Genomic DNA, 27,856 nt, shown 5'->3' with positions numbered 1-27,856 from the left:
GTCATGCGTGATTGGCCATGGAATCCAACACAACTATGAAGATGAAGTAGGGGCTTTTATGGGGCTTTTCCATCCTCTACAATTTTTGCAGGGATGTCATAAGATCGGTGATCCCATCTAAGAAAGAATCTTCAGAGACCATGTGCAAATTTTGTGAAAGAGTTTATGGCTTCAACCAGAAGTAGTAGGCGGAATGGTTGGCAGACAAAACAAAAATAATAAATTCCCATATTCTCTAGCTGAAAACCCAGATTCAACGGTCGAGGGTTTTGCAATTACAATCTGTTCGCACATAAAAGATGCTAATATACTTGGAGATGAGGTTAACAACAGAATCAAAAATGATCGAAAGAACTTCAAAATTGCATCTGCTGCACAATATACATAGGGAAAAGAGTAATGCAATTCTAAAAAGTTAAAGTGGCATTATCTACTCTCTCTCTCCAGAACAACTGGAGTAATAATTGAAGAAAAGAAAAACAATATTCATCTAAAATGCTAAAACCACATTCGGTAAAGGAATAAATAAAGGACTGAAAAGATAAAAAGAAACAAAACTTGGTTCCATTATTATTGTGACCATACATAAGGCATATCCCACTACCATTTGCCAATTGTGATTTGTGAAGCTGGAAGGGCATGGTTCGGGAATCAGAGTGTATTTCCTTGTTTTGCTGGATCGGATATCATGCGATCAAGGGCAAAAGCGCTTTAGCAAAGTAACAAACAAAAATAGCAGAACATCAAACCACATCACTCATCAGAGAATCACTGAGATGCAAACTATCTGGAATATAGATGTATTTTTTCTTTTCCTCTCAACTATGAATTAAACAAAAAGAGAAAATGGAGCTAGTACAAAGCTCTCACCACCATTCTGTGGCTCAACACAATTAGCACTGAAGAACAACTCAACTACAATACACAACCTGTTATCTCATATATTCATAACTGTTGGGTCATGGATATATCTTTTGTTTTTGGAGCACTAAACATCCTTTTCCTGCCAAAAAGTAAAAGAGGCAACATTATCATCCATAAAAGTTTAAAAATAACGCACCAGAATGATATAACATCAAAAAATAAACAGAAAGAGGCAAAGGGATCTGGGTGATAAAATCCTGAAGAATGAGGGACTGCCATAAGAGAGGGCTATTTGCTTATGAACAAGATCTTACCAATTTAATTCGGGTAGCAGCCAGTCCCAAATCCTCGAGTGAATTTTCATCCATACAATTTGCATGCACAATGGGACCCTTCAGAACGCTCCCCTCTGCAGTTCCAAACTCACCATCCCCAGATGGAACAGTCATATACACAGCTCCTTTGAACATCCAGTCATCACTTTCTTGACAATAGAAGTCTTCAAACGTATTACCACATATAACACACGCACATTGGCCTTCGTCAGCTGGAACCATGGGCTCATTACTGATCACTGTCTTGCCAGTCATGTCGTTTGAATTGCTGGAGTCAAGTTCAGAAGAACTTCCTGCCTTTCCAGTAACCCAGTTGGTTGAATTTGCATACCACCCCCTTGATGCCTTAATGGAACCATCTGCTTCGGGAGTTTTCAAAGTATGCCATTCCAAGTGCCTATCAAGACGTTCTTTAAGTTTGAGCCTGAGGCCACATATGCTACATTTATGTGGAAGGTCATCAAAAAGCTCATCGATGACAGATGGATGTAATTCTCGGATTTTATCTGGCTTAAACTCAAATCCTATTAGGTTTCTTTTTTCTGTCTCAGTAGATTGAGCCAAGGCATCAGCGGGTTTAGCCACCTGTTCTGTGAGAGACGCATCATCCATTTCAGATGAAACAGGAACTTTTGATGATGCTGAAACTGGAGAGACAATAGTGGTGGTAGTCGTGGATAGGTTCTGGCTTTGCACCTCTATCGGCTTTTGAGATGGCAGAAGAGTAGGTGACTCTGACTTTGATGCAGATATCAACCCCTTGGCAACTAAAGAGCTCAAAAGGTCTGATATTGGATCCTTGGCATTTTTCACCACATTTGGATCTTTTGCTGTTGAGCTACCCTCTAGAGACAAAGGTGGTTGGCCAGGTGGAAGAGGTGGATGTGCAACCTTCTGCAGAGTACTTGAGGTGGTCGGCGAGTTATCACGGGAAGGATGACCTAATGAAGGTGGTGCTGCTGCAACTTTGGACCCTGGAAGTGCAACTTTGGTAGGCGGCCGTCCAATCGGCAAGGGGGGCGGACCACCTGACTCTGGTGGCATTTTTTCCTTGTCACCAAAATTCAAATTGGGCAGGCTACCAGTAATTGATTTATTAGAGAGAATTCCAGTCTTCAAAACAGCAGCCAACAAACTACTTGTGCTTGACTGTCCTGAAGTTTCTGCAGCAAGGAGATTAGAAAGATCTGATACAGAATTTCTAACTGTTGAGGGCATTATAGAAGTAGCAACGTGAGGTACATGGGGCTTCTGAGTCTGATCCAAGGATTCAGGCTCTGTACTGTCTTGTTGTTGTCGGAAGGGATAGTGGTGCCTTGATTGGATGGCAGCCACTGAGGAAGACAAAGCCTTCAAATCTTGAGGCTGTGATTTCGCCATGCCACCCAATCGAACATTGGACGTTGGAATAGGCAGAGAGTCCTCAGTATACTGGCTATGCAACCCTAAGTCCGATTTTCCCAAAATTTGAGATACTTTTAAATCAGGAGGAAGGGATGGAGCATGAGCAGGGTCTTGCTCAGCCAAATAATTACGGGGATGCTGTATTTTTGATGTAGGTGAGGGAGAATGCTGGTGCATCAACAACTGTCCAGATGGTGATGCAGCTCTCAGAGACTGTTGCTGTTTCCCTACAGCTCCATTAGACGCTGTTGCAGCATTTGTTGGCAACCCAAAGCTTGAGGCCCCAATACGAGAAGACATCATCTGTGCTCTATTTCCCAATCTCGCCACAGAAGAGTCTCCACTTGTCGATAACCCACTTAAACTTGAAACATAACGCTCTGAATGAACTGAACTAATGACAGGAGCACCAGGAGAGGTCAGCCGATCCACAACATGTGACTCTTGCAATGACCAAGGTGATGGCATACGGTGCCCGAGAGCAGCTAAGTCTTTCTGATCACCGATATCAGCAGCCAAGTCCAGATCATTTACTCTTTTCAGTTTACGAGAGCCACCTCCAAACCCCTGCATATGATCAAGGTCAATCAACAGACACATAAGATAAGTCTTTTATAACGTAAGATGGTCCAAGTTTGTGCATCCTAGTGTCAAAATGTGTGACAGTACATAAAGACATTGTCACTCCCACATCATTAATTCTCACAGGGCAGTGAGAGAATGAGTAGTTGCATCAGACCCAACAGGAATTAGCTCAACAATTATGTAGGTATCATGTGAACTCTTATAAGAATGGATAGCTATCTGAAGCTAAATGAAGAACAAAGAAACCAGTGATTTCTTTGGTTCTTGAATCTGTATTCGCTATGAACTGGGACTGAGAAATAATATTTATACCAGTAGAATAATGGATTCTTACCAATTTCTCTGAATCATCAGAAATCCAGCGCTCTTTTCTTGAATTACTAGAAAGATCAGGGGCTACATGATCTGTTGATCTTGAGTTCACATCATCCCACATGTATTCCTCTTCCTCAGAATTCTTCCAACTACTAGACAACCCACCCCTGTTTCTATTTGCAATGGCTTGTGGTGTCTGTAAACGAGGATCAGCATTTACAGATTTAGGTGCTGAGTAATTTAATCCATGCTTCTTGTTAAAACCATTTCTTTGGCTGGAAATTGTTTCGGCAACACTGCTTCCACCTCCATACCAAGGTTTATCATGTCCTTGCTCGATAATATTCCCACCAGATCGTCCAATGCCCAAGGTTGAACTCCTTGGAAGATCAGAATCATAATCAAAGTCGTCATATTCACCACCAACGTTCTTCTCATGAAAACGCTCACTTAGTGCATCTCTAGTTGAACGCTGAATATTCTGCAAAAGTTGACAATTATGTGAAACTATAGGAACAGTGGAATTATACACCAGCAAAATCAAAATTATCTTCTTTTTTTGTAAAAGGAGAGTTTCTATCAAAATTTACTTCACATACAGGCATTTTAACAGGAGGATCAACCCACGATCGTCCAGCACTGATACTTGCTACTCTGTCCGGCCTGTCTAAATCATCAATCGAGTTTGTCATAGTCCCGTCTAAATCACTAGCCATCCCTTTTGTCTTCATACCAAAAACAAGCAGAATTAATTAAAGAGAAATAATTAGTATATATGGAGCACGGCCTTAATGCTACATTCTAAATAAAAAAGAGAAGAAAGCATTCAACAGGAATGAAAACTCAAATCAATGGATATAATCTTATGAAGAACTAGATAAGTAAAATCATGCATAACCTGATAATTTGTATATGATGGTAAATCAAGGTCCACAGGCCTGTACAAACACTAAGCATACAAAATGGCAACTATTTACATGAAAACAGAAAATGTACTATCAAATATGAAATTATTTGTCATATATAATAATACTGTAGAAATTTGAAGATCTCCATAATATATAAGAGCATATTTTTTACCCATAAACTCTCAGAATGGAGAGTGCAAAACAAAAATCACAGAAGCAGATAGAAGATCTTTATATAAGATAGTTGTAATTTCAACACCATTAAATACTGCTACATCTTTGAAATTTCAAATAAAGATATTTGAAAGTGGGCATAGCATCAAGTAAACCAGTAGAAAAGCAAACAAGATGAAATTCAAATATCCAAGAAACTTCACATGCTTACAATAACATAATAGGATGCCAGAAGTTAAGAGCTCAGAATTTCCCAACCATGATTTCAAAACTCCACTTACCCTGGTTGGTTGCTGAAGACGCTGCCTTTCCAAATACTTGGGGTTCACATGAATGCTATGTGCTGGACGTTGTGACTGTGAGTCTGGTCTAGATGTTGCAACTCCAGAGGACGAACCATTTGCTGCAGTACCAAACCCAAGTTCTTTCTCAATCATCTGAAGTGTCTGAGCAGGGAAGACACCTTTCCAAGTTCCAAAAAGATGACGCATGCTTTGATGTATAGGGGGTTCAACCTGTCTATATGCCTTGCAGAATACCTAGAAGTCCAGAAAAGGGGAGAAAGTGGTGACTACAAAGTAACTCAAACAGAATCAAGCCTATTGTACTGTTGTGACACAGATTGCTTGCGAAACAAAAATCTTTTTTTTTTTTTTTTAATAAAACCTGATACTTAGTAAGTGGATGAACACCAGGAAAAGTCAGAGTTAATGATTTCCTAACTGCTAGTGGTTAGTTCTCGATCTTAATATAATTGAGTATTGGAAAAGACATTCTTACGTGTCAAATGTAAACAGCATGGTTTAAATCTACCAAAACGAGCATGTTGAAAAATGAGAGGCTTCATGCAAAATAGAAATCTAACCTCAGGTAGTTTGGCAGCAAAGTATTTTATGTAATCCCTTCCAATATTCTTTACAATACTGTCCAAAAGATAAAGCGATGGTAACTTCTGCTCGCTAGGAACCTGCAAGGACTTTCTACGATCAGAAACTGAACACTGGTTATAACAAAGTTCTTTCTAAGCAAATAAGTAATAACCCAACAGCTCAACACCAGAATGCTTCCAAAGGAAGTTGGCAATGGGGAAGAAGCAGTGTCAGTATAGGCTCTTCAAACCATTTTAATGATAACAGAAGCAGCAAAGCTGCACGTATCATCACTTCTCATAAGCTAGGACCGTCCAGAGTACAGCAACTCGATGACTTAAAAAAGTTTCTGATTTATTTCTTTCTTTCTGACATTGATAAATGAAAATATTACTATGCATCCTATCCTAACCCAGCCACTTTGCAGCTGAACCAGGAGCATGAGGTGCATGTTCAGTTCCTGTATCACCAGGATTTGAGTCTTCTTTTTACCACTGTATTGAAAATTAGCTAAGTAGTATCGGTACACCCTGCCTCTGCCACTCTTGCATAATCTAATATCTAAAGAAACATCTCCAAACACCACACAATCCAGAGCTCAGTAGATACCTTAAACAAAGATGGGATAAATTCAAAGATAAGCAAAAGATACTATAGAGATTTTTTTGTGCAAAGCCATGTCCACAAGGATGCGATAAATTTGTTTTGATTTGGAGCCAAGTGCAATCTGTTGCATGAATCCCATTTCTAATAAAATGACTACATTCTTCTCATGTACCTACTCTATACAAACACAGCATCCTTGATGTGCACTGGACATAATAAATTTTACACAGGTGACTACAAAAATGTCAACTCAAACCTATTTCAACAAGTGGGGGTGGAGTCAGCAAAAGAAAACGATTACAATGTACAAACCCTGATCGAAGTTAGTTGCAGTGAGACTCTCAACTATCGTATTGATACAAGGTTTCATTCCACCGATGGGAAAACTGACGGATAATACAAACTATCCCATTCACAGTTAGGATTAGGCCACCACAATTGTCGTAGAGGAGCTTTGTTATTCGCATCCACAAATAAAAAAATGTTTAACAAAATTAAGCTGAATATGGAACAAAACCACAACTCTATGATCACGTAAACACATCGCATCCAATAGAAACACTTTTTTCCGCAAGGGTCAGACAAAATCACTTTTTTTTTTTTTTTTTCACCAACTCATGGGCACAACAACAAGAGACATGCATCAACGCACTAGCACAATCTAATCCTCCTCTTTCCCACCAATTTACAAGTAATTAAAAAAAAACACTGGCGCCATAACTAAAATCATGAACACAAATACAGCTATGTAAAGCTGGGTTTCACCTCAATAATGTTGGCGCATATAGTGGCAGTGACGGCCTTCGCAGCGTTGAGGCTCTCCCCAGCGATTATGGTCAAATTGGTGATGATTGGCTTCGAATTGAACGTCAGCTCCGCCAGCGCCGTCCGGTACTGGTTCACAAGCTCCTGGTGCTGCAATGGCTGCGGCACATAGGCTCCGCCGCCGCGAGGGTCATTGCCCTCCACCGACTCTCTATCACTCACCCTGAACCTCTGAAGCGCCGCCGGATTAGCTCCGCCGGGCCTTTGTCCGAAGCCTCGGCCGTTCAGATTCGGATTCAAAACACCTTGGTCGTCGTTCAATCTCGCCTTCTTCAACCCCGGTTCGTTCGATCTGCCAAACGGCCTACGCGAGCTCTCCATATCCATCAACAATGACGAAACTCAAACCCTAAATCTGATTTCCGATTACATAACAAGCATCTGTCTATGACTATTGGAATTCAATCTAGAATATAAGAAAGTAAAAAGGCCTGTGGCTAAATTGTACATGGAGAATCGGGATAAACCCTGGTTCGTTTCTTATTACAAGCATACAAAATCAAAGAGAGAAAACAAAAAAGAAAACTTGATAATCTGAGGCGAAAGACTGGAGCTTGATTGGTGAAATCAACGAGCTTGGGATTTGGGAATTAGGGTTAAGATTGGGGAAGATTTGACGAGAGTGTGCGTATCTGCGTGAGGCATATATAACAGAGGACCAGAGCGAGATTGTTTTGTAAGACCCAAAAAAAAAAAGAGCTTTTTCGTGAATCGAAGAAAGGAAGGAATTTTTTCTATCCAAAACAAAATAAGGAATGAGTTTTTTTTTTTTTTTTTCTTTTTGTTTTGTATCTGAAATTACATTTAAGTCAATTTACTATACACGATTATATTGTGAAAAAAAAAAAAAACTGAAAACTACAACTTGTTTTCGGCCCAACAATAACGGTCTTTCTTCTGTAATTTGTTTGCAAAGATTACTACATATATACGTGTGAAGTGATAGTCCTTGCAATTATCAAGACGTGCTTCAATAGCCTTTAACCAAAAAAATTAAGGGAAAGAGTGACTAAAATGCAAAACAAATTAGACATCAATAGCCGCACCCTAAAGTCACATCATCAGACATGGTAGGCAACAATCATGTGCTTAAGCGCCAGAACAGCTGATATGGTAGTGGAACCCAAGCATTTGAGCACGGTATTGAGATCCCATATAGATTTTGATATATCAAGAAGTGATCGAGATTCTTAGAGACCGATTACACCCAATTCATGTTTCTTTTATATATGCTATGAACTCTACTTATACAATTCCATATAAGGACTACAAAAATGTCTACCAACTATTTCAAGTTTACTAAACGGGGATTGAGTAGCTATTGACCGATGTAATAGATCGAGAAGCAAATATTGTAGTATTAAATGTCAATAATGCATTGCATGTAAAATATGGAATCCAAGAACAATGAAGTTCTTTTAATAGTTATTATTGAAGATGAAGTACATAGAGAATTCAACAACAACTATGGCCACGAATGCAATCAAAATCACTTTTATCGTAGTTAAATCCACACACCTTAGTGCGCCTTATCTTCACCAAACAAATTCTTGATCTAAAAAACTTTTTTAATACTGGACTATTTTGGTTGTATGCAAGAAATTTGTGCATTATACTATTCCATTCGACATCGCAAATTCGCAATTCAATCTTGTATTCCTCGGAAAAATATTTTGTGAAAAAACAAATTCGTAGTGCGATCCATAGAGGATCACTAGACCACCAAAGTCGTGTTTTTGTGTTTTACAATGAATGTTGAGATTGGTAGCTCCACCCATTGCAACCACATCATTAGTGATGTTAATATTCAGTTGTGAATTAGTAGCAGCAGCACATATAGTTAGGAACAGTGCAAGCATGATTGACAGTAGCACATATAGTTAGGACGGTTGAGGGTACGTATAGTAGAATCCTTACCATTGTCTCACATTTTATAGTTTATAATTCGGCTCACATTTAAATGTGTTTAATTTCACTTTTAGCAAAATTAGATTTCCATATTAAATATGATCTAGCAAATTAGAGTACACTTTTTAAAAAGTTTATTTTATTTTGATTTATAAGACACCTTTCAAAACTTGGGCGTATTCACTTCAAGCACTACGTATATTTTATTCAACGATTGATGATCAGAATTAGATCGGAATCTGGCTCATCTATCTGAACTATGTTGAGGTTTTTCCAATCCAATGATAAGACAACATTAGTTATATCAAACTCGCTCTTTACGGGGTACCAATATAGTCTTGGAATGCAAGTTCTCATATTCGACTAGTTTTAGATTGACGTGGAGGTTGAGATTTGACATATGCTATGATATGATTTGTCTAGCTTTGACGTTTTTGTTGCAGTGGTGTTTTGACTGGTTGGCGGGACTGTGCTTTTTTTCTAGATGAGGGGTGGCCTTTTTATAAACACTAGCATTGATTTGTGGGTTTCTAAAGGGAGTGGTAAGTAGTGGGGTGATTACTGCTCTGGGAGTGGGGTGATCAGAATCTGGCTCAGTTGTTGGCGGTGGTGCTGGGAGAGTGGTAAGGAGGGTCGGTGATTGTTGATATGGGAGTGCGGGTCGATGGGTGGTGGTTTTTGGAAGGGGTGTCTTGTTCTGGTCTGGGTTGGTTATGTTTCAGTCTGGATGTGTTGGCGGTGGTGGGTCTGGCTTTTTGCGGCCTTCCCTTTCGATTTGACCATTTTTGGAGTTTTGCACTAGGCCTAACCTATCTTACTTATATCTTGTACAGGGTGATGTTTGTTTGCTCTTCTTTCCCTTCAATAGTAACAACCGGAGGTGGGGGTGCTTGATTGTTACCTAGTTTGTTCGTTTCTTTTTTTGGTTTGCTCTCGAGTTACTATAAGGTTTGACCTGAGACGATAAGAAGTCTTCTGGTAGCTACTGCATATCATGTGTTAGTCAATTTCTCATCATGTTTCTCCATTAATAGGGATACATGTTGCTTAGAGTAATACCTTAGATTTTTTTTTTTTTTAAGCAAATGTCAACTCTTTTATTGATCAGCAAAATCATACATAACGTTTACCCCAGTGGGGTTGTCAAAAAAAAAACAAAAAACATTACTTAAGCAATTCTCCATTTTTAGAAACACTGAAGAACATCAAAAAATAATTCAACTTCACCATGAGAAATCAAGAGGTACAGATGAAGTGAAAACCCCTGGCGACATAGCTCAATTATTAGTTGAATTTGGTGTCATTTCCAAAAATAAAATGTCACCTCATTTAGCAACCTCCTCCATTGCATTTTCATCCTCTGCTATCACTGCAGCCACCTCACCAGCAGCCTCCATCGCATCCTTGCGTGGAAACCTAGTTTTCCTAGCTAGATTTATGCCCATTAGTCTTACTCTTACTTCCTTTTGGTCTTCCTCTCTTCTTAGTCGGAGATATATTAATCACCTCATTCACATTGAGAAGGGCAAAACCATTATCAACGTCCAGAGGTTGATCAACTTGCACCAATTTCATTTTCGATCTCTTACCAGCTTGTAGCAATTCAGTTGGGGGTTTCTATCTTACTCCCAAAATACTAAGTAGTCACCACCTCTTTCTGCAAAGCCACCATTGTGGATTCCACTGCCGCAGAGCCTTAGTTAGGTATGGCATGCAAATCCGAAAGTGAAAACCCAACTGCCTTGAACAAAGATGTCAAAGTATGTAATGCAGTAGTGTTTGCGGCTTGAGCATCAAGCAACAATGGTGTAACCATCATTTCTTGCCTAGGGTTAGGGTTGAAACCCTAGAAACCCTAGCTCATTCAGTACGATCAGACCGGATATGGAAACCTCTAGCATACCTAAAAACTTAAAAAGACTCATATCGACGTGTGTTAGGTTTATATTGGCCACTTTTAATGAAATTTAGTTGTTGCTCTCACATGCATTAATTATAATAAATCAGCTATCTATCTAGCTGCACGTCTCTCCTCTTTGAACCTTAGCCGACTTCCGGCATTTCCAAACAATGCTCGTCCGCCGGTGGTCGGCATCAATGCCAATCTTGTTCGCACTGTTGTCATGTTGTTGCTGCTGGATGAATGGTGGTTTCTAAGGCCTGGTTCTTGGGATGACTTAGTTTGAAGTCTGGACGGTGGTGCATCGGTTTTTCTGGTTTATTGCTTATCTAAGGCGAGGAAGTTGGGTGCATCGGTTTCTTGATTCGGCGTAGGCGAGGATGCTCCAAATGGCGGTAGCGGCACGTGGCCCTGGTGGTGTCACTGAGGTGGGGTCGGTGGAGTTATTTTTCTGTGGCAACTACAACAGCGGTTCATGGGTGCTCTTGACTGATATGCACAGAGGTAGTGACTATACTGGTCTGGGTTGTTATTGGACCTAGGGCTTACTTTTGCTTTGGGCTTTTGGGCTACTGCTTAGTTAGTTGTTTTATTTCTATCATGTGGGAATGGTGGAGTTCCTATTATGTGGCGACGGCAACGGCGGTTCATGGATGCTCTTGATATGCATAGAGGCGACTTGTCTGGGCTGCTATTGGGCCTAAGGCTGACTTTTTCTTTAGGCCTTTGAGCTGCTGCTTAGTTAGTTGTTTTATTTCTAATAATTCCTCATAGTTTTAAGGAGCTATGCACTTTTGTTCTATGCTTGTTAGTTTTTAGTGAGCGTCAATGAAATTTTTTTTTTTTATAAGATTAAACTGATAAGTGTAGCGTCAATGAATTTTGTTGTTAAATGAATTGTGCTATTATATGTACCACATTTTCTTATTTGTCTATAGATGACAGTTGAAAGATATATATATTTTTTTTGAATCAAATGACGATTTCTCATTATAGTCTCAAGCTAGAGCAGTACATTACATACCTTTCCACTGCCTTGAATACAGAGGGCAAATAAGAAAACGTGGTATATATATCTAGTACCACTCATTAACGAACTCCCATGCTCACTTATTACAAGCAAGCCTATCAACTATGAAACTAGAAGCATAGCAAATAGGCAAAGCCCCAAACAAAGAAAAGACTCTAAATTATCTCCTTGCCCTTGATGCTAGGGCTAGGAGGTTTTGGCAAGAAGACCAAACTTGCCTCTTGTGCATCAGCTATCTTCTTGGATTTAGGTGGCTTCTTGTTCTTCGATCCAAGAGGTTGACCTTTCTTCTTCTTTGGTTCAGTGTTGGTATTTTCCAACTCAGCCTTAGACACTAGGATGCTGCCTGGAGCTTCTATCAGTCCCAATGATCGAGCAGTGAACTTGGAGGTGAATTCTGGCATTCGAAGCTTCTTTGCAGGCACTTCAGTAAGTTGGGAACAAGCAAACAACTCCGGTAAGATGACCTTCAGTTTTTTTGGAGACTGAAAATCAGAGGGTTGTCGTTCTCTTTTAGCTGGAACAACATCAATGACGGGGACCACAGCCTGCGATGCCTCCTTACTAGACGAAGACCTATCATCTGAACTCCTCAAAATAATAGGCTTTCGGGTTCCATGCTCAGTGGGATGAAAGAGAGAACGAGCAACAGAAGGCAGTATAGGAGTCTGAAGTCCATGAAATTTGAACAAACCATTCTCAAACTGACTTTGGACGAAACCAAACGACAGGCTCTTAATCTCCAATCGTCTGGGTGTCAACATCTCCGTACTGAGAGATTTTCCATTGGTAGCTGCTGGGCACACGCCATTTCCATGATAAATCAAGTCACAGTAGTTGCACTTACCCATCAAATTTTCGAAGAAGAAAGAGATTTCTTCCTCAACCCCCGGCGCAAGCCTTACCATTTTCTTCAGAAAGAAGGGTTTCGAGAGGTCATGAGAAACCCTAACCCGGATCTTTCCTGTGTTGTCAAAAAGCTTGTCATCTAATTCGATGACCTTCCCAGCAATGGCAGCAATAGCCCTAATGGTATCCTTATCCTCAAAGAGAGGAGGCACATCAGTAATCTGAACCCAAAAGAACAAAGCATTTAGCGGGACTGATTGGGGTGGAGCAATCCCGTCATATTCCTGCATCACGATCGGTGCTTGGTTGAACCGCCAAGGACCGCCGCGTAAAACATTGTTACGGTCTCGTTGCAGATCAAAGGCCAACACAAAACGATTCTCCCCCCGCTCTTGAATCTTGAAATCTCTTTCAAGGACCCAAACCCGATGGAGGAAACGCCGGAGGTCTTGCAACGGAGCAGGTTTTGCAGCAAGCGGTCTGGCCAGCAAGTAGGATTGCATGCCTCGATGCGTGGCTGTATTGGTTGATCGAGAGAGGTCCACGACCTCATTGGTTGCTAGGGCGAGCGAGGCCACGAAGGAGGCAGTGACGTCGTCCATGGTTGGTGGGGCAGTAGTGCGTTGAGTTTGGCCAGAAGCCTTGGTCGGACGCTTAGGGTTTCTGGCGTCCATGCGGCGCTTAGGGTTATTTTTTTCACCAAGAATTTCTTAGGTATGAGATATACGTGGATAGAAATATAATTGGGCAGTTGAAAGATATATAATGCGCCGTTAGCTTGAGATAAATGACAATTGGAGATGATCCTTATTCAAAAAAAAAAAAAAAAGGTAGGGTTAAAGGGGGAATATTCCTCAAAAACGAAAATATGGCTGGGCCGGACCTGAAAGAAGTCCCAGTCCATAGTCGGGCCCATAAAGCCCTGAATCTTCTCACCGTCTCCTTGGACTAAAACCCTAAGCTTTCCCCTCCAAAATCCTGCTGAGGTTTTATTGCTGCAGCCGAACACGTTGAGACTTGAGAGAGTGAAACCCAGAAAGCAAAGGTCTCAACTTTCTGCAATCATGTTGAGAGTGAAAACTCCCCAGAAGGCGAGGGCCAGAAGAGCGCTCGAGAAGCGTGCTCCCAAGCTCGTAAGTATTCCCCATCCCCCACATGTTCAAAACCAAAGCTTTAATTCCTGTGTGCTTTTTTGGGGTATGATTTTTACGAATTGGGGTTTTGTGTAATTTTTTTTGAAGATCGAGACCGGGAAGAAGACTCTGATACTCCACGGCATGAGAACCAGCGCCGTCTTGAACGCGGTGTTATCAGACATTTACCATTTAAAGAAGGAGAGCGCCGTGAAATTCAGCCGCCGGAATAAGGATGTCTGCCCTTTCGAAAATGGTGGTGAGACCTCGCTTGAGTTCTTCTCGCATCAAACCGATTGCAGTCTTTTTGTTGTGAGTACAAAACCCACTCAGCCTTTTTGCTTCTTCTACCTTTCCTTTTCATTTAGGTTTATATATGTATATGTTGAGCAATTGTTCCTATTTGGGCTCCGAAAGATAATCGGAATTCGGTTGTGCTGACAATTTGTATAGTTTTATATGCCGAGAATGTGTGAGGTTTGTTGTGGATACAAACCGAGAGAGAGTGAGGTAGAGAGAGAAGGGAGGTTTGGGGAGAGAATAGAAGCGGAAAGAGAGGAGCTTTATGTAGTTAACGAGCATGTGTGTTACTGAAAATGTGTCTCTGTTTGTGAATGCATTGATTTTTCAATACAATCTGTTCTGACTCGCATTCCTTATGGTTTGGCATTTATGGTAATTCTGCTTTTATCGTCATTTTATGATGATGCTGTTCTTGGTTTTCATTTGCATATTACTCCTGTTCTAGATTTTTAGCTTTCAGACTGTAACAAAATAGGTTTACCAATCCTTCCAAAGTATCTTGGTGGATAGTGGGGACGCTTATCCCAATTGCTTGAACCAAAACCCTTGTTGCCCTATTTAGAATGCCGAGTGTTTAATGTTCTAATGTTTAACTGAGATCAGGCACTGTATCTGTGCTCGTGATTTTTTGTTCTTCTGTTTTACGGGCATTGTTTTGAGCTTGTTGTTGCTTTTATATGCAGTATGGTTCTCATACAAAGAAGCGGCCCAACAATCTTGTCCTAGGGAGAACATATGATCACCATATCTATGATCTTATAGAGGTTGGGGTTGAGAACTATAAACGCATGGACTCATTTTCATATGATAAAAAACTATCTCCACATGTGGGATCGAAGCCTTTCATTTGTTTTATTGGAGAAGGATTTGAGAGCGTAGGAGAGCTGAAACATTTGAAGGAGGTTTTGCTTGATCTGTTGCGAGGAGAGGTAAAACTCTGATGCCCTTTTCCGAAGTCTCTCTTTTTAATCAGAGTGTTATAGATTTTTACTTTGGCATGAAGAGATATATAATTAAATCCATGGATATGATATATGCAGGTTGTAGAGAAACTAAATCTTGCTGGGTTAGATCGTGTATATCTATGTACAGCTATATCTGCAAACAAAGTGATCCTTACACAGTGTGCACTGCGACTGAAAAAGTCTGGCACAGTAGTTCCAAGGACTGAACTGGTAGAAGTTGGACCCTCCATGGATTTGGTAGTTCGTCGGCATCGTCTTCCTAATGATGGCCTAAGGAAAGAAGCCATGAGAGTAGTTAGAGATCAGCCTAAGAAGGTTTGTTTAATAAACTTGACCTCTGTTTTTTTTCCTCCCTATGACATGTCTGTAACATAAATCTTTTTATACTTGCAGGACAAAAATATTCAACAGGACACACTGCGAGGCAAGGTTGGCAAAATCAACATTCCAGATCAGAAGGTAAAAGGCAGAAAAACATATTTCTTTTATATAGCTGTAGTTAATTGCTTCGATGTATAAAGTACATGGTCAGAGATTGTGTGGGAGGGAATTGCCTCTTTCCTCACTGGAACTGCGGTTTCATTATTCTTAAGTTAAAGCATGTCAAGCTAGTTGCATACTTATCCTTCTTTTTTTCTTTTCCCTTATTTGTTCATTAATATTTGTTCTTTTCTGAAAATCTTTGGTTTAGGTTGATGACACAAAGTATTTCCACACAAAGGTTGGAGATTCGTATGTGCCTCACAAGACAAAAGGAATTAAAAGGGAGCGCCGTGAAGCTAAAACGAGAAAGGAGGAAAAAGAGGGCGATGAGAATGCATCAAAAAGGCAGAAGGAAGATACTGAGTAATTCTTTTCAGGCAAGCAGTGTACTTACTGGGTTCAAGTCATGTTACTCTTGCTGTCATCGACTTTTCTATTAGGCCTAGGCCAATGCTAGCAAGAATTGAAGTCAAAGGGTGGCATAGATTCGAGTACCATGGGAACGTTGTCCTTCCCATCTTTCATAGATTTTAAGTTCTGCTTATTATACATTTGGTTGTCATGTGTAGCATGAGTTATATCTGTTGGTTTTTGTGTGACAAAATGACACGTACACTTGAATGGTAGTGAATCCTTCCTTTTTTAAAATTATTTCCCATCCCTGAATTTCATTTGCTTGCTCCGTAAGCAGTTGTGTGTTGTGATTGCATGGGTCTTATTTTTGTCTCTAGCACTTTTTATTTGCTCCCTGCTTTGCACGGTTCACTTTTATCCAGGAATGGAAAATGGAAAATGGAAAATCAATGAAGCACAAAAGTTCAATTGAAAGTTGAACTCTTCATAATTTTTACAACCGAGTAAGCCTATTATGAATTTTACAAACTCAGTGAGAGAGGAGACATGAAAGCTATAATCTATATGCAAGACCTAGCGCTCTGCTAGGGTTGAGAAACCACCTCTTGCGGCGGCTTCTAGTATATCCCTATTGCTTGTCAATGGTGGCCATGGCGGCCTCTAGGCTGCTTTTTCTTCTTGCTTTGGGTAGCGATGGTTTTGTGATGGTGTCGGGTTTTGGTGATACTTTTGCGGATGCGGGTCGGGCAACTAGGGTCGACGGCGTTGTTCATGTGGTGTGCTCGGTGATTAACCGAGTTGTCTTGGGCAGAGATGGGGTCTTGGTCGCTCGGATTGCAGCGTGGATGGAGGAGCCTGGAGATATGTGTACTCCGTGTGCTTGGTTCTGGATCGTGGTCGTGGGTGATGGGACCAGATTGGGTGTGCCCGACTCTTGGGCGGAGTTGACGGCAGTGGGCATTGCGGTGGGGGAGTTATCGAACTTGTACTCCCTTGATGTGGATGGTGCTGGTGGCTTGAATGCTGGTAGCAGTATGTGCGGCAGGGGCAGGTCCGATGACGGGGATGGCTATTCTAGTGCTGCAAGTGCCATTTGTGGCGGTGCTGATCCGGAGGCACAGGTGTGCGGCGGCTCAAAGGCTAGGGTTTCAGATGGGCTGAGTGCTTGGGCTCTAAACAAGTTGTTGGGCCTTTGGATCGTGGGCTGGACTCTCTTGTCTAGGGTCAGGGCTGGTCTAGAATTGGAGGTGTAAGGTGGGGGCCCACCTTTTACTTCTATTGTTGCTTAAATTTTGTTAGGTCGCAAAGATCATATTCTCTGAGGGTTCATTTTACTATTTACTTCGGAGGATATTTGATCTTTGTTTGAAATAAAGGTACGTTATTTTCCTTAAAAGGTGGGTGTACTCGGAGTAGCCTGGGGCTTGTTCTTGTTATAGAATAGGTGTTTAGGGTTCCCTAATGAACGATTCTTTCTATCAACCCCATAGGAGTATTTCATTTTTGTACTGCTTGCTGAATATATATAATGAGCTGACCTCTTTTCATCAAAAAAAAAAAATGAATTTTACAAACTCAAAACAATAATGTTCATCAATTGCAACCTTCTCCATCCTTTTATATCATATGTTTCCTTTTAATAAAAACGACATATTGATTTCCAAAATCAGTGATGTAACTCTAATTGGTGGAGTAACAGCAGAAGGTAGGTTCACAAACTGCTCCAGTCACCAGATCATCCATCTCAGCGCCAAGTGAAGAAATGACCTTATAAGATGCACTACCAGTCTAAAAGCTTAAACTTAGAAATGTAAGCCCAGATATTCTATTCATTTATACCATGACAGTATAAATTGTTCTGTAGTAAATAAGAACATGCTCAACGGACTAGACTAGCAAGTAGTTTTGGACTACTGAAGTAACAAATACAACTTGATTAAAAAAATAATAATAATAATAAAACAAAAAGAACAATTATAATAAATGCAAGACATTTATCCATACCATATATCTTACCGGAATATAACAGGATGAAAAAGGGCAATCTGGTATGTATGACCATTTCCTCCCAACAGATCGCAGACTGCCCATCTCAAGAGTAAGACCTGCAATTTTCACAGCTCAAAACCATCTGTCAGCAAGAAGACTTTGAATCCCAACGAACCTTAAAGTAACGCATGCAACTCAAAAATAAATAAGAAATAAGAATAGGTTCCTCACCTTAATCCCCAAAAAACATATGAATGCATAAGAATTTATCTCCTATAGAAACAACTAAATTTTCAGAATGAAAATCATAAAGAAAAGGAATAAAAGCTAATGATAAAGAAAGAATGGAACTGTCAAACTTAATATATTCATCAACAAATCGTCCAAATAATAGACCCCTGCAACTAAAAATAACTAGGATCCTCAAGGGCAGCAAATGGGCAAGAAATGCAGCTCTATGGACCAATATTATTAGCTAATCATCTTTTGGCAGTTCATCTTGACTTGCACGCTCATCGAATGCAGATTCATCAGCTGGCCACTTATCAATGCCAGACCCTCCTGCTGCTTGCAGTGCTCCTATGTCCCAGATATCAAACAATCCGTCTGGGATTCCCATCTCTGGCATATCACAGTTGATCGGATTACTCCAAAACCCACTGCTAGAACTTGACATACCAGCACTGGCATCAAAACCCATACTCCATACATCATCTGGTTTAACCATGCTCTCAATCCCTGGAAATGAGAGTTCCTCAAAAGTACTCCTCTCCTTCATCAAATCCTCCTGGAAAGAGATGTAAGGCTCGGGATTAACCTCTTGTTGTTGGGTCACAACACTCTTGCCTTTGGAAAGTGGATCTTCAATTACCATGCTTGATGCCCCTTCACCCTCTTGCTCTGGTGTTACTTCTAGTTCATCCGAGACCATTAACCCATCAAATGCAATATTCTCAAATTGAAATGGCATACCATGATCTGGAGAGTTTTCAATAGGAACTGGATTTACATATGGGACTGCAGACGACATGGTATGGTTTCTCCAAGCAGGTTCGTACTTCACAATTTGCCCTTCCACATAAGAATCAGATCTACCTGGTTCACGTTCACGCGCCTTAACAAATTTCCTCTGCCCAGAGGAAGAGCCTATACCTTTCTGTTCTTTCTTCCGTTGAAGCCTGGCTAAGAATGCTGGGTTTTGAAGCACCTTGGCCAAGAAAGAAACCATCTGCTGCTGTCTCTGCTCAGCAGACTGCAGCCTCTCATTCACTTCTTTCATATGGTGAACTGTACCTCGCTGCTGCTGTTGCAAGTCAACGACCTCCTGCATTAACAGACTCCTCTGGTTCCTCAGTGACTCTATCTCACCTTCGAGTCCAGGCCTTCCTGCTTCAGCAGAAGGCCCAGTAAAGCTCTCAATCTGCAAGGACTGAGATGACTTGCGCCTCTGGATGTTCTTCAACAAATGTCTTTTGCCCCTCAGGAAAGCTTCATTTGCAAACTCCCACTTATCTGTATCGATCTTGCGAAAACCCTGAGTACAGGACCAAAGATATTTAAGTATGTTATGGAAAGAAACAGTTCATAAATCTATAGATAGATATCATTGTTTAAAAGGTAAACAATAGTTCACACAAGACAATTTGAAGCCATCAATTTTCATGCATAGGAGGAGCTGAACTTCATAATACAATCTGCAAATCACACATATTTGAGAATATATATATATAGCTCTTGACAAATTGGCATAATAACTGATTTCAATAAGAACCTGAACCTGAATTCTCCCTGCCAAAGATGAACCCCCCTCTCCTGTAGAGGGGAGGATGCTCTTTTCGTGGTAGGAAGCCTCCATTCCTAATTAACAAATCAATGACAGAAGGACCTCTACCATTTACATAAGATTGACTATATTACGTTTTTTACAAATCCGATCTGTTTCATAATCCTGAGAAATTTGGACATAAAGGTAACAAGATGGAGAAATAGAACCAGGGCAACCAAGATATCAAGAAAACCAAAAAGAACAACACATGCATTCACCAAATTATCTTCCAAACCATTAAGGAAAGCAAGCATTCATTCCATTGCAAAGAAATCGTATAGTACAAATGAATCCTCGGTCAATTACGTACAAATCAGAATTCATTACAACAAATTGTGAGCTAACTATACAAAATCCCCTACTCCTCCAAAGTCTTACATCAACAACAGTTTAATTTATACAGTGATAATGGCCTCAGCTACGTCTGTACATGATTAAGCTCATCAAACCCAATTGAGATCATAAACAACAGTTTCAAATAAAGCTAAAACAAAAGCAAAAGAAGGAAAACAAACCAGAGAACAACAAAATCTACATACAGACAGATGACATCAGCCCATAGAGGCTGTGCTACTGCAAAAATACCCACATAAGTATTAAGCTGGCGGACAAAGCTCGAGAAATTGCTGTGCTTGAAATTCCGAGGCAAGATGAGCCTCGAAAACTCCACAGGGTCCCAAACCACGAAGCTTCTTCCAGTAGAACCCCACGATATGATCAAATCCAGCGATGGGTCGTCCACCAAATCAAACGTCTTGGACAGAAACGGCGGCACCGGAGTCCCCTGCAGACACTGAAGCGGCTGCGGCTGCGGCTCTCCCACACAGTCCAATTGACCCGAAATTGACGTAGGAGGTTTTGGAAACCTCTCGTCATCTCTCGGATACATAAAATCAACCTATTGGATTTGTTGCACCAAAAAAACAGAGTAGAGAAAACAGAGTACTGGTTTTCGGGTGTGTATTGGGTGAGAAATGGGGGGGGGTTGGGTGGGTATATATGGGGGTATTGGTCAAAGGGGAATTCAAAGGCGGTGGAGGAGAGGCACTGTTGCTTATAAGAGAGGGGTGATCGGTCATGATCCGAGTTCAGAGCCATTTTGAGGTGGGGGCTGTGGCTGCAATTTGAGAGAGAGAGAGAGGGAGAGGATGGTTTTGAGCGCCGACCTGGGGTAGTTTCCTTGGAGCTACATACGCTTTTTTGAAAATCAGTTATATGGAAGTTTCTAGTTACGGTGGGACCCGCGGGGGGGGAGGGGAGATATTTTGATTATTTATTTAGTTTTTTAGTGTGAGATATCTCTTCATTTCTTGTGTGGGGATTGGTTGTAGTGATTTGGAAGGGCAGGAACAGTGTTGTGGTTGTAATACTTGGGGGTGAAGCAATCACGGGTGACCAATCAGGACCAATCTCGTGTGCTCGACCAATCAGAGAGTACTCAGGTTGGATTTTTTTTTTTTTTTTTTTTTTTTTTTGGCAAAGAGTCAGGTTGGATTTGAACTACTCGTTTAGGACACGATTTGGCACTGTTATGATGAGGAAAACAATAAACAATTGAGGCAAATCGGATTTGCTGACGTTTGATTTTACTTTGCAGTGTTTATATAATGATGATAATAAATAAACAAAAGAGAGAAAAGTCTAGAAAAGAAAGATGGTGAAGCTTCATCTGCTTCTAATATTGGTAAAAGTATTTTTTAAATTACAATTTTGGCACATTTAAAAGAACTAGATGATTGTAAAGATTATTTTGACGTTTCCCAATCTATTCGAATCCGACATATTTACCGCGAAGCAAATGGTGTTGCAAATAGGCTTGCACATCTTGCTAGTAGTTGTTCTGTTGATGATGTTTGGTTAGGGGAGACACTTGCTAAATGTTCTCTATGAGGATTATTGTTATTGTTTATTTGTAGCTCGGGGTATAGGTGATATGTCCCCCCCCCCCCGATGCAAAATTTTACTATTAATATAATAAATGGAACCGGACGTGGGGCTGAGCCTCCCAGCTAGGCTGGGTTCCAAACCCCTTTAAAAAAAAAAAAAAAGGGATAGAAATGAATTCAATTATAGGAATCATTGTTTTGTGATTTTTTTTTTTAAGATCTACACAAAGCACTTGGCCAAATACTCTTTGCTAAGGTGCTTATTAGAATACATGTATTTTGTAGAGACTCCTGATATCATTTCGAAATGTTATCTAAATGCTTATTGTAATTGGGGGTTTAGGCTCAATGTCCCTCCCTTGTATTCAATAGTTTCTTTAATCAAGGCTTGAGGGCAGCCACACCAACTTTTTATTCAAAAATAAAATTAAAATTAAAAGGCTTTTAGAGAAGACAATTCCAAATTGGGCCTAACAAAGGTGAAAAAAAAAAAGATGATCCTTGGTTCACTGCGAGACTGAACTACTAGTTAAGATATTGTGACTAACGAATTTTATCTTATATTTTCAAAAACTAATCTCCTGATGGTTAGAATCTCTTTTAAAGATTATCTTTTACAAAATTTCAACTACATTAAAGATTTTAGTCAAGGGTCATCGACCTATAAAACATTTCCCATTAGTTTGACAAAAAAAAAAAAAAAAAGCCAGGTGCCCTCCCGGGGCATTAATCCTATAAAGTGAGCAAAATTACCATTCGATCTTATATACAAAATTAACAAATTACATAATGCAACTGTCAGATTTCATTACTCTCTCAAACACTCTCTCTCTCTCTCAAATCACACCGTGCAAAAGCTTTTGCTGTTGTACTTCAAGATAGGCCTGGCAATTCAGCCCATGACCCGTTAACCGCCCGCTAAAAACCCATTTATTTCCGCCTGATAACTTAACGTGTTAATGGGCTGCCAACCCGTTAACAACCCGTTAATTAACGGGCGGAAACGGGCAGCCCGACGGAACCCATATAATCCGACTAAAAAGTGAAAAAATCCCTTCTCTCTCATTCACACAATCACACAACGTCACACTACTTTCGCATCGCTCAGTCCCGATCTCATCGCTGCACTCTCTGGCGCCTTCGCCGGCCGATTGCTCCGGCCTTTTCATCTTTCCGATCTCCGCCTCTCTCATATCTCTCAGGTACCTTTCTTCTGCTACTGCATGACTTCGATTTCTTTTTCAGCTATTCTTAATCAGTTTAGTTTAGGGATTTTGATGTAAAATTTGGGGTTGATCCTTTGATTTGATGTAAAATTTGGGGTTTTGATGATAAAGTTTATATTTGGATTCATGGTAAACCCGATGTTAGCTTGGGGTAAATGAGGTGTTGTTTCTCTTTGTTTTCGGATTCTTGGGTGAGTTTTCTGAATTGGGTTATGTTTGCCACTGCATTTTATTGCCTCAAAAATTTCAGCTTTTGTGTTATAGGTTGCTGAGCAATTCGAAATGGGTTTTCTTGGATGAGTTTTCTGAATTGGGTTCTGTTTGCCTCTACATTTTATTCAGATATAGGCCATATGGAATGGTTTGAATGGTTTAGATCGTGAGGAACTAATTGTAGATGCTCAAGACCCATGTAGAGATATATTGCACCTTTCAAGATACATTGCAGAGCTTTAGAAATATATGTTCATAATCAAGTTGGAGATAAAAACGTTTCGTTCATGTAGAGGAGAAGATGTAATTGCTTTCTGATTTTCTATATTATATGTATGTCCTTTCATGACTGATGAAGATCCTAATTTAGTCAGAGTTCAACAACTTAATGGAGGCTGCTCATAGTTTTGCACCTCTCTTATCAAGCATTCTAATTCTCAAATAACATGTTACTGTAAACTTCTTTATGCCATTGCCTGTTGTAACTGTTATATATTTTAATCTGCCTCTCTTTCTTTTTGTGTAATTTAGACCAAGACCGAACTGATTTAGAGCAACTCACTGAAGACGTGTTGGATTTGACATTGGACGGACAAAGCCACACCAACTAAAGACCTTTTTAGTTTCATGTAATGATTTGCTTTGAATTTGTAATATTTTAGTTTTACATAACATTGGATTTAACCTATTATGAGAATTGTGAGCCTAATATGTATTAACTTTTGATAGTTCGATTTAATGATTTTCTTTGAATTTGTTGATTTTCAAAGCAACAATGAAAAAGAGTTTTAATGGGTAATGGGTTGGAAGAGGGTTTAAAAAAATAAAATAAAATTTATTATTTTTTAGAAGAGTTTAATAGATAATGGGTGCGAAAAAGAGTTTTAAAAAAATGCAAACAAAAATAATTTCATTTTTATGTTAGCAGGTCTTAACGGGTTTCAATGGCCAATTTATTGTTAACGGGTATTTAACAGGTTTTAGTGGGTAATTGATTAGAAAAGAATTTTAAAATTTAAAAAAAAAAAAAAAAAAAAAAAAAAAAAAAAAACATTTGCGGTCTTAACGGGTTCCAACGGGTAACCGGCGAACCCATCGGGCTCAATATCTTAACGGGTTATAACGGGTTGAGCCCGTTAAGACCGCCAACCCGTTAAGTCCGCCCGTGACCGCCCAGTTGCCAGGCCTACTTCAAGATCATTGATCAAACTGATTCAAGAGGCAAAGTTCTGCCGGAGATGATCCTCATCTACCAAAACCTGTGCAACAATCTCCAAAGCCCTAATGAGTACATTCGTGGTGTCACACTGCAATTCTTTTGCCTATTGAACAACTCTGAGATCATCGAGCCTTTGATACCATCTATTTTGGCGAATCTAGAACATTGCTATCTGAACCTAAAATTTAGCAATCTCCAGAAAGTTTCACATTGGACTAGAAGGTTGGTCATGGCCAAAATCAAACTACGATCGAAGTAAAGTTATGGCAGAGAACATGTTATTCGGTCATCCAGTCGAGAGTGAAGATAATATCATTAGGCCGAGATTGAAGATAATCAGTTATTCGGTCAAAAACAAGGTATTCGGTCATTTGGCCGAAAATGAATAGAATTGGTCACTCGGTTGAGAATGAAGAAGATCGATCATTCGGCTGAGAACGAGTTATTCAGTCATTTGGCCGAAAATAAAGGCATTCGGTCTTACGACTGAATTAGAAGAGACTCGAGTTCAAAATACACAAGCTGCTTACTAACGAGAAATTTGAACAACAATATTGGTAGAGAAATTGATTAGAGGTGTTTGACCCAATTCAGATATGATCATATACGATGTCGGCCGAAGAGTTTGTTTAAGGAATGAGCTCTCAAAAAGGTAAGAGTTTGAGCCAATTAAGAATTTTGATTGTAAAGATATAGAGAATCGATTAAATCAGAGCATTAATAGACGAATCTATCCGGAAAAGGAAGACAAATCCTACTCAGATTCTACATCTTGCAGAGCAAGTTAGCCTAAGTTTCGATATGTATATATAGTAGTTTTAAACTCATTGTAAAAAGTCATGCACCAAACACACAAATCAATATACAACTTTTACTCAACTTTTTCCTTTCAATTTCACAAGGTACTACCTTGTCAATTTCATAACATAGATTCAATTTCAGCACCTTACTTTCTTTGCTCATTTACTTTACATGCACTTTATTTTTCGCACTTAGAAGTAGTTTGTAACTTAGAATTTTCTATGCATCGATCTCTTTCGGTCAGTCTGGATTAGGTCGATGCAATTCACCTTTCACTTACAAATCACTTCCCAACACTTTCACAACTATGTTCACTTACACATCACCTCCCAACCCTTTCACCATGAATTACGAGTATGCTCACCCAATAGATCTCTTATTGGTCATCGCACATTCAAATTCACACAAGACGTGACAGTGAACGAGGATATCGGTTAGAATTGATGCTTATCCAAAGTCCCTGCAACAAAGGCTTTCGAACCCAACGGCCGAGACTGTTTCTTCCTCGGCCCATAATCATTTAATAGAAGTCAGGTCAACCGCAAAATTAATCAAAACCTCGCTTGGTCAACAGGTTGTGAGTTGGCACGCCCGTGCAAATCCAGAACATTTGAACTGCAAGTCTCCCGGCTTCTCATTTCGGCCGAGACAATTTTAAGGCAAACAATCGCCACCCATTTGTTCGACAAAATGTCATCAGTGCAATCATGTCTGTGGATGCCAGCTGGAGATTATCTATCGGTTTTTGGGTTCGGAGCAAGACCCGTCCAGTAAGAGAAATGCTTTCCTTATGCTCTTTAATGGCACACAAGATAGAGTTGTTAGTTATTTGCTTAATCATATTGATAGGATCATTGATTGGGGTGAGCAGCTCCAAATGGTTGTGTTGGAATTGATTAGGAAGGTTTGTAGAGTCAATAAGGGTCAGAAGAGGAAGAGGCCTACGTGGCAGTGAGTTAGTGATCGACATTCTTCTTCACGACATGGCCGTGGAGGACGGGGACGTTCTCAAGGGCGATGAGCTTATGGTGAGATTGAGAGGTCTGGAGCTCAGTTTGCTTGGTTGAGATGGAAAGGGTAGAGATCTGAAGCTCATGGATCTATGACTCCTAAGGCAGCTTTGAGAAATTGGGCCAAAATGAAAGAGGCAGTAGAGGTAGTAGATAGGAGAGCAAAGCAGCGATGGGTAAAATGAAGAGGATGAGGAGCACATAATTTATTGACCCTTAATAAAAAAATTATTGAGGGTCAATAACATTTTAATTGATGGTCTAAAATGATATTGGCAATCTTCTTGGGGCCTTTTTTCACGCTCAGGGCCGTCCTAATGTTTCTTGCAGGTAAAGAGTTATTCTGGGTTAGTAAAATTGTTAAGTGTTGTGTCTGGCCTAGGATGGCGGCAAGTTAATGGCATCGTCAAATGGTCGCAGCAATTACTGACCTTTGCTTTCTTTTGTAACTAGTTTGCAAAGATTACTACATACTTTGAAGTGAATACTTCTTTCAATTACCGAGACGTGCTTCTATAGCCTTTCACCAAAAAGATTAGTGGAAAAATTACTAGAATAAAGAGAAAATAATTAGACATCGACAGCCACACCCTAAAATCAGCTCATTGGACATGATAGGCAACACATTAGCTGCATAAGCTCCAGGACAATTGATATGATAGCCAGACCTAAGTGGTTGAGCACAATAATAAGATCCTAGATAGAATTTGATAAATATATCAGGAAGTGATCGAGATGGCCTTCTTAGAGACTGATTGCACCACTAAATCATGTTTCTTTTGTAATATTTACTAGAGAAAATTTCGCAAACAGTACACCAAGTAAAGGTCACTAATAATTCTTATACATGAAGTTTCAAACCAAACATTTCGGTACACGAAATCTGAAACTCGACCCACTATCAGTACACGACGTCAATTTTTGACACCAAAATGTCCATTATGCCCTCAGTTCTTTTTTTTTTATATAATTTTTTTTCTATGATTTTTTTTTCCTTCGTTTTTTCTGTTATTTTTTTTCCTTCGTTTTTTCTGTTATTTTTTTTCTTCGTTTTTATCTCTTTCTTTCTGTTCACATGACTAAATATTGGCTGAGTTACAAATATAAGCTGTAGGACCATAAATCTCACCAATTGGAGGGCAAGGGCGGCGTTGGAAGCGAGGGAGTGAGCCCGAAAGAAGGAAGAAGAAAGAGATAAAAACGAAGGAAAAAAAAAAACATAAAAAAAAAAAAAAACAGAAAAAACGAAGGAAAAAAAATAACAGAAAAAAAAATTTATTAAAAAAAAAAAGAAATGAGGGCATAATGGACATTTTGGTGTCAAAAATTGACGTCGTGTACTGATAGTGGATCGAGTTTCAGATTTCGTGTACCGAAATGTTTGGTTTGGAACTTTATGTATATATAAGAATTATTAGTGGCCTTTACTTGGTGTACTGTTTGCAAAATTTTCCCTATTTACTATGAACTCTACTCTTACAATTATGTATATGGACCACAAAAAGAGATAATGTCTACAAACTGTTTTAAGTTTATTAAACAGGGATTGAGTAGCTATTGAAAGATGTAATAGATCGAGAAACAAATTCAGTTTCAAATCTACAATAATGCATTGCATGTAAAATATGATATCCAAATCATAAATTAACAGAACAATGAAGCTCTTTCAATACTTATTATTTAAGATGAAGTACATAGATAATTCAACAACAACTATGGCCACGGAAGGCAATCAAAATCTCTTGTATCGTAGTTAAAACAACACGCCTCAATGTGCCTTAACTTCCACAAACAAAATCCTGATCTACAATACTTGTTTAATACCGAACTTGGACCCTTTTGGTTGTATGCAAGCAATATGTGAACTATATATACCA

General features: G+C 39.7%; 3 protein-coding genes across 3 annotated transcripts; 1 reads left to right on the top strand and 2 right to left on the bottom strand.

Annotated features, from left to right (window-relative positions):
- Positions 1–540: 540 nt before the first annotated feature.
- LOC133722245 (polyadenylation and cleavage factor homolog 4) lies at positions 541–7,582 on the bottom strand. The gene is made up of 7 exons (XM_062149068.1): positions 6,826–7,582; positions 5,451–5,552; positions 4,867–5,124; positions 4,103–4,228; positions 3,523–3,984; positions 1,179–3,170; positions 541–1,003 (listed from the first exon to the last, which is right to left on the bottom strand). Exons 1-7 carry the CDS (start codon positions 7,210–7,212, stop codon positions 989–991), a joined length of 3,342 nt encoding a protein of 1,113 aa, XP_062005052.1. The 5' UTR covers positions 7,213–7,582; the 3' UTR covers positions 541–988.
- A 5,960-nt stretch (positions 7,583–13,542) lies between these two features.
- On the top strand, positions 13,543–16,107 carry LOC133721010 (ribosome production factor 2 homolog). Its single transcript, XM_062147508.1, has 6 exons — positions 13,543–13,705; positions 13,814–14,017; positions 14,692–14,937; positions 15,049–15,288; positions 15,367–15,432; positions 15,665–16,107. Exons 1-6 carry the CDS (start codon positions 13,637–13,639, stop codon positions 15,821–15,823), a joined length of 984 nt encoding a protein of 327 aa, XP_062003492.1. The 5' UTR covers positions 13,543–13,636; the 3' UTR covers positions 15,824–16,107.
- Positions 16,108–18,133: 2,026 nt separating this feature from the next.
- Positions 18,134–20,801, bottom strand: LOC133722079 (heat stress transcription factor A-3). The gene is made up of 2 exons (XM_062148897.1): positions 20,214–20,801; positions 18,134–19,333 (listed from the first exon to the last, which is right to left on the bottom strand). Exons 1-2 carry the CDS (start codon positions 20,511–20,513, stop codon positions 18,275–18,277), a joined length of 1,359 nt encoding a protein of 452 aa, XP_062004881.1. The 5' UTR covers positions 20,514–20,801; the 3' UTR covers positions 18,134–18,274.
- Positions 20,802–27,856: the final 7,055 nt, after the last annotated feature.

The sequence above is a fragment of the Rosa rugosa genome, chromosome 7 (assembly GCF_958449725.1).
Source record: "Rosa rugosa chromosome 7, drRosRugo1.1, whole genome shotgun sequence".
NCBI classification, from domain to species: Eukaryota; Viridiplantae; Streptophyta; class Magnoliopsida; order Rosales; family Rosaceae; genus Rosa; species Rosa rugosa.
This window is presented reverse-complemented; position numbering and strand designations above follow the sequence as displayed.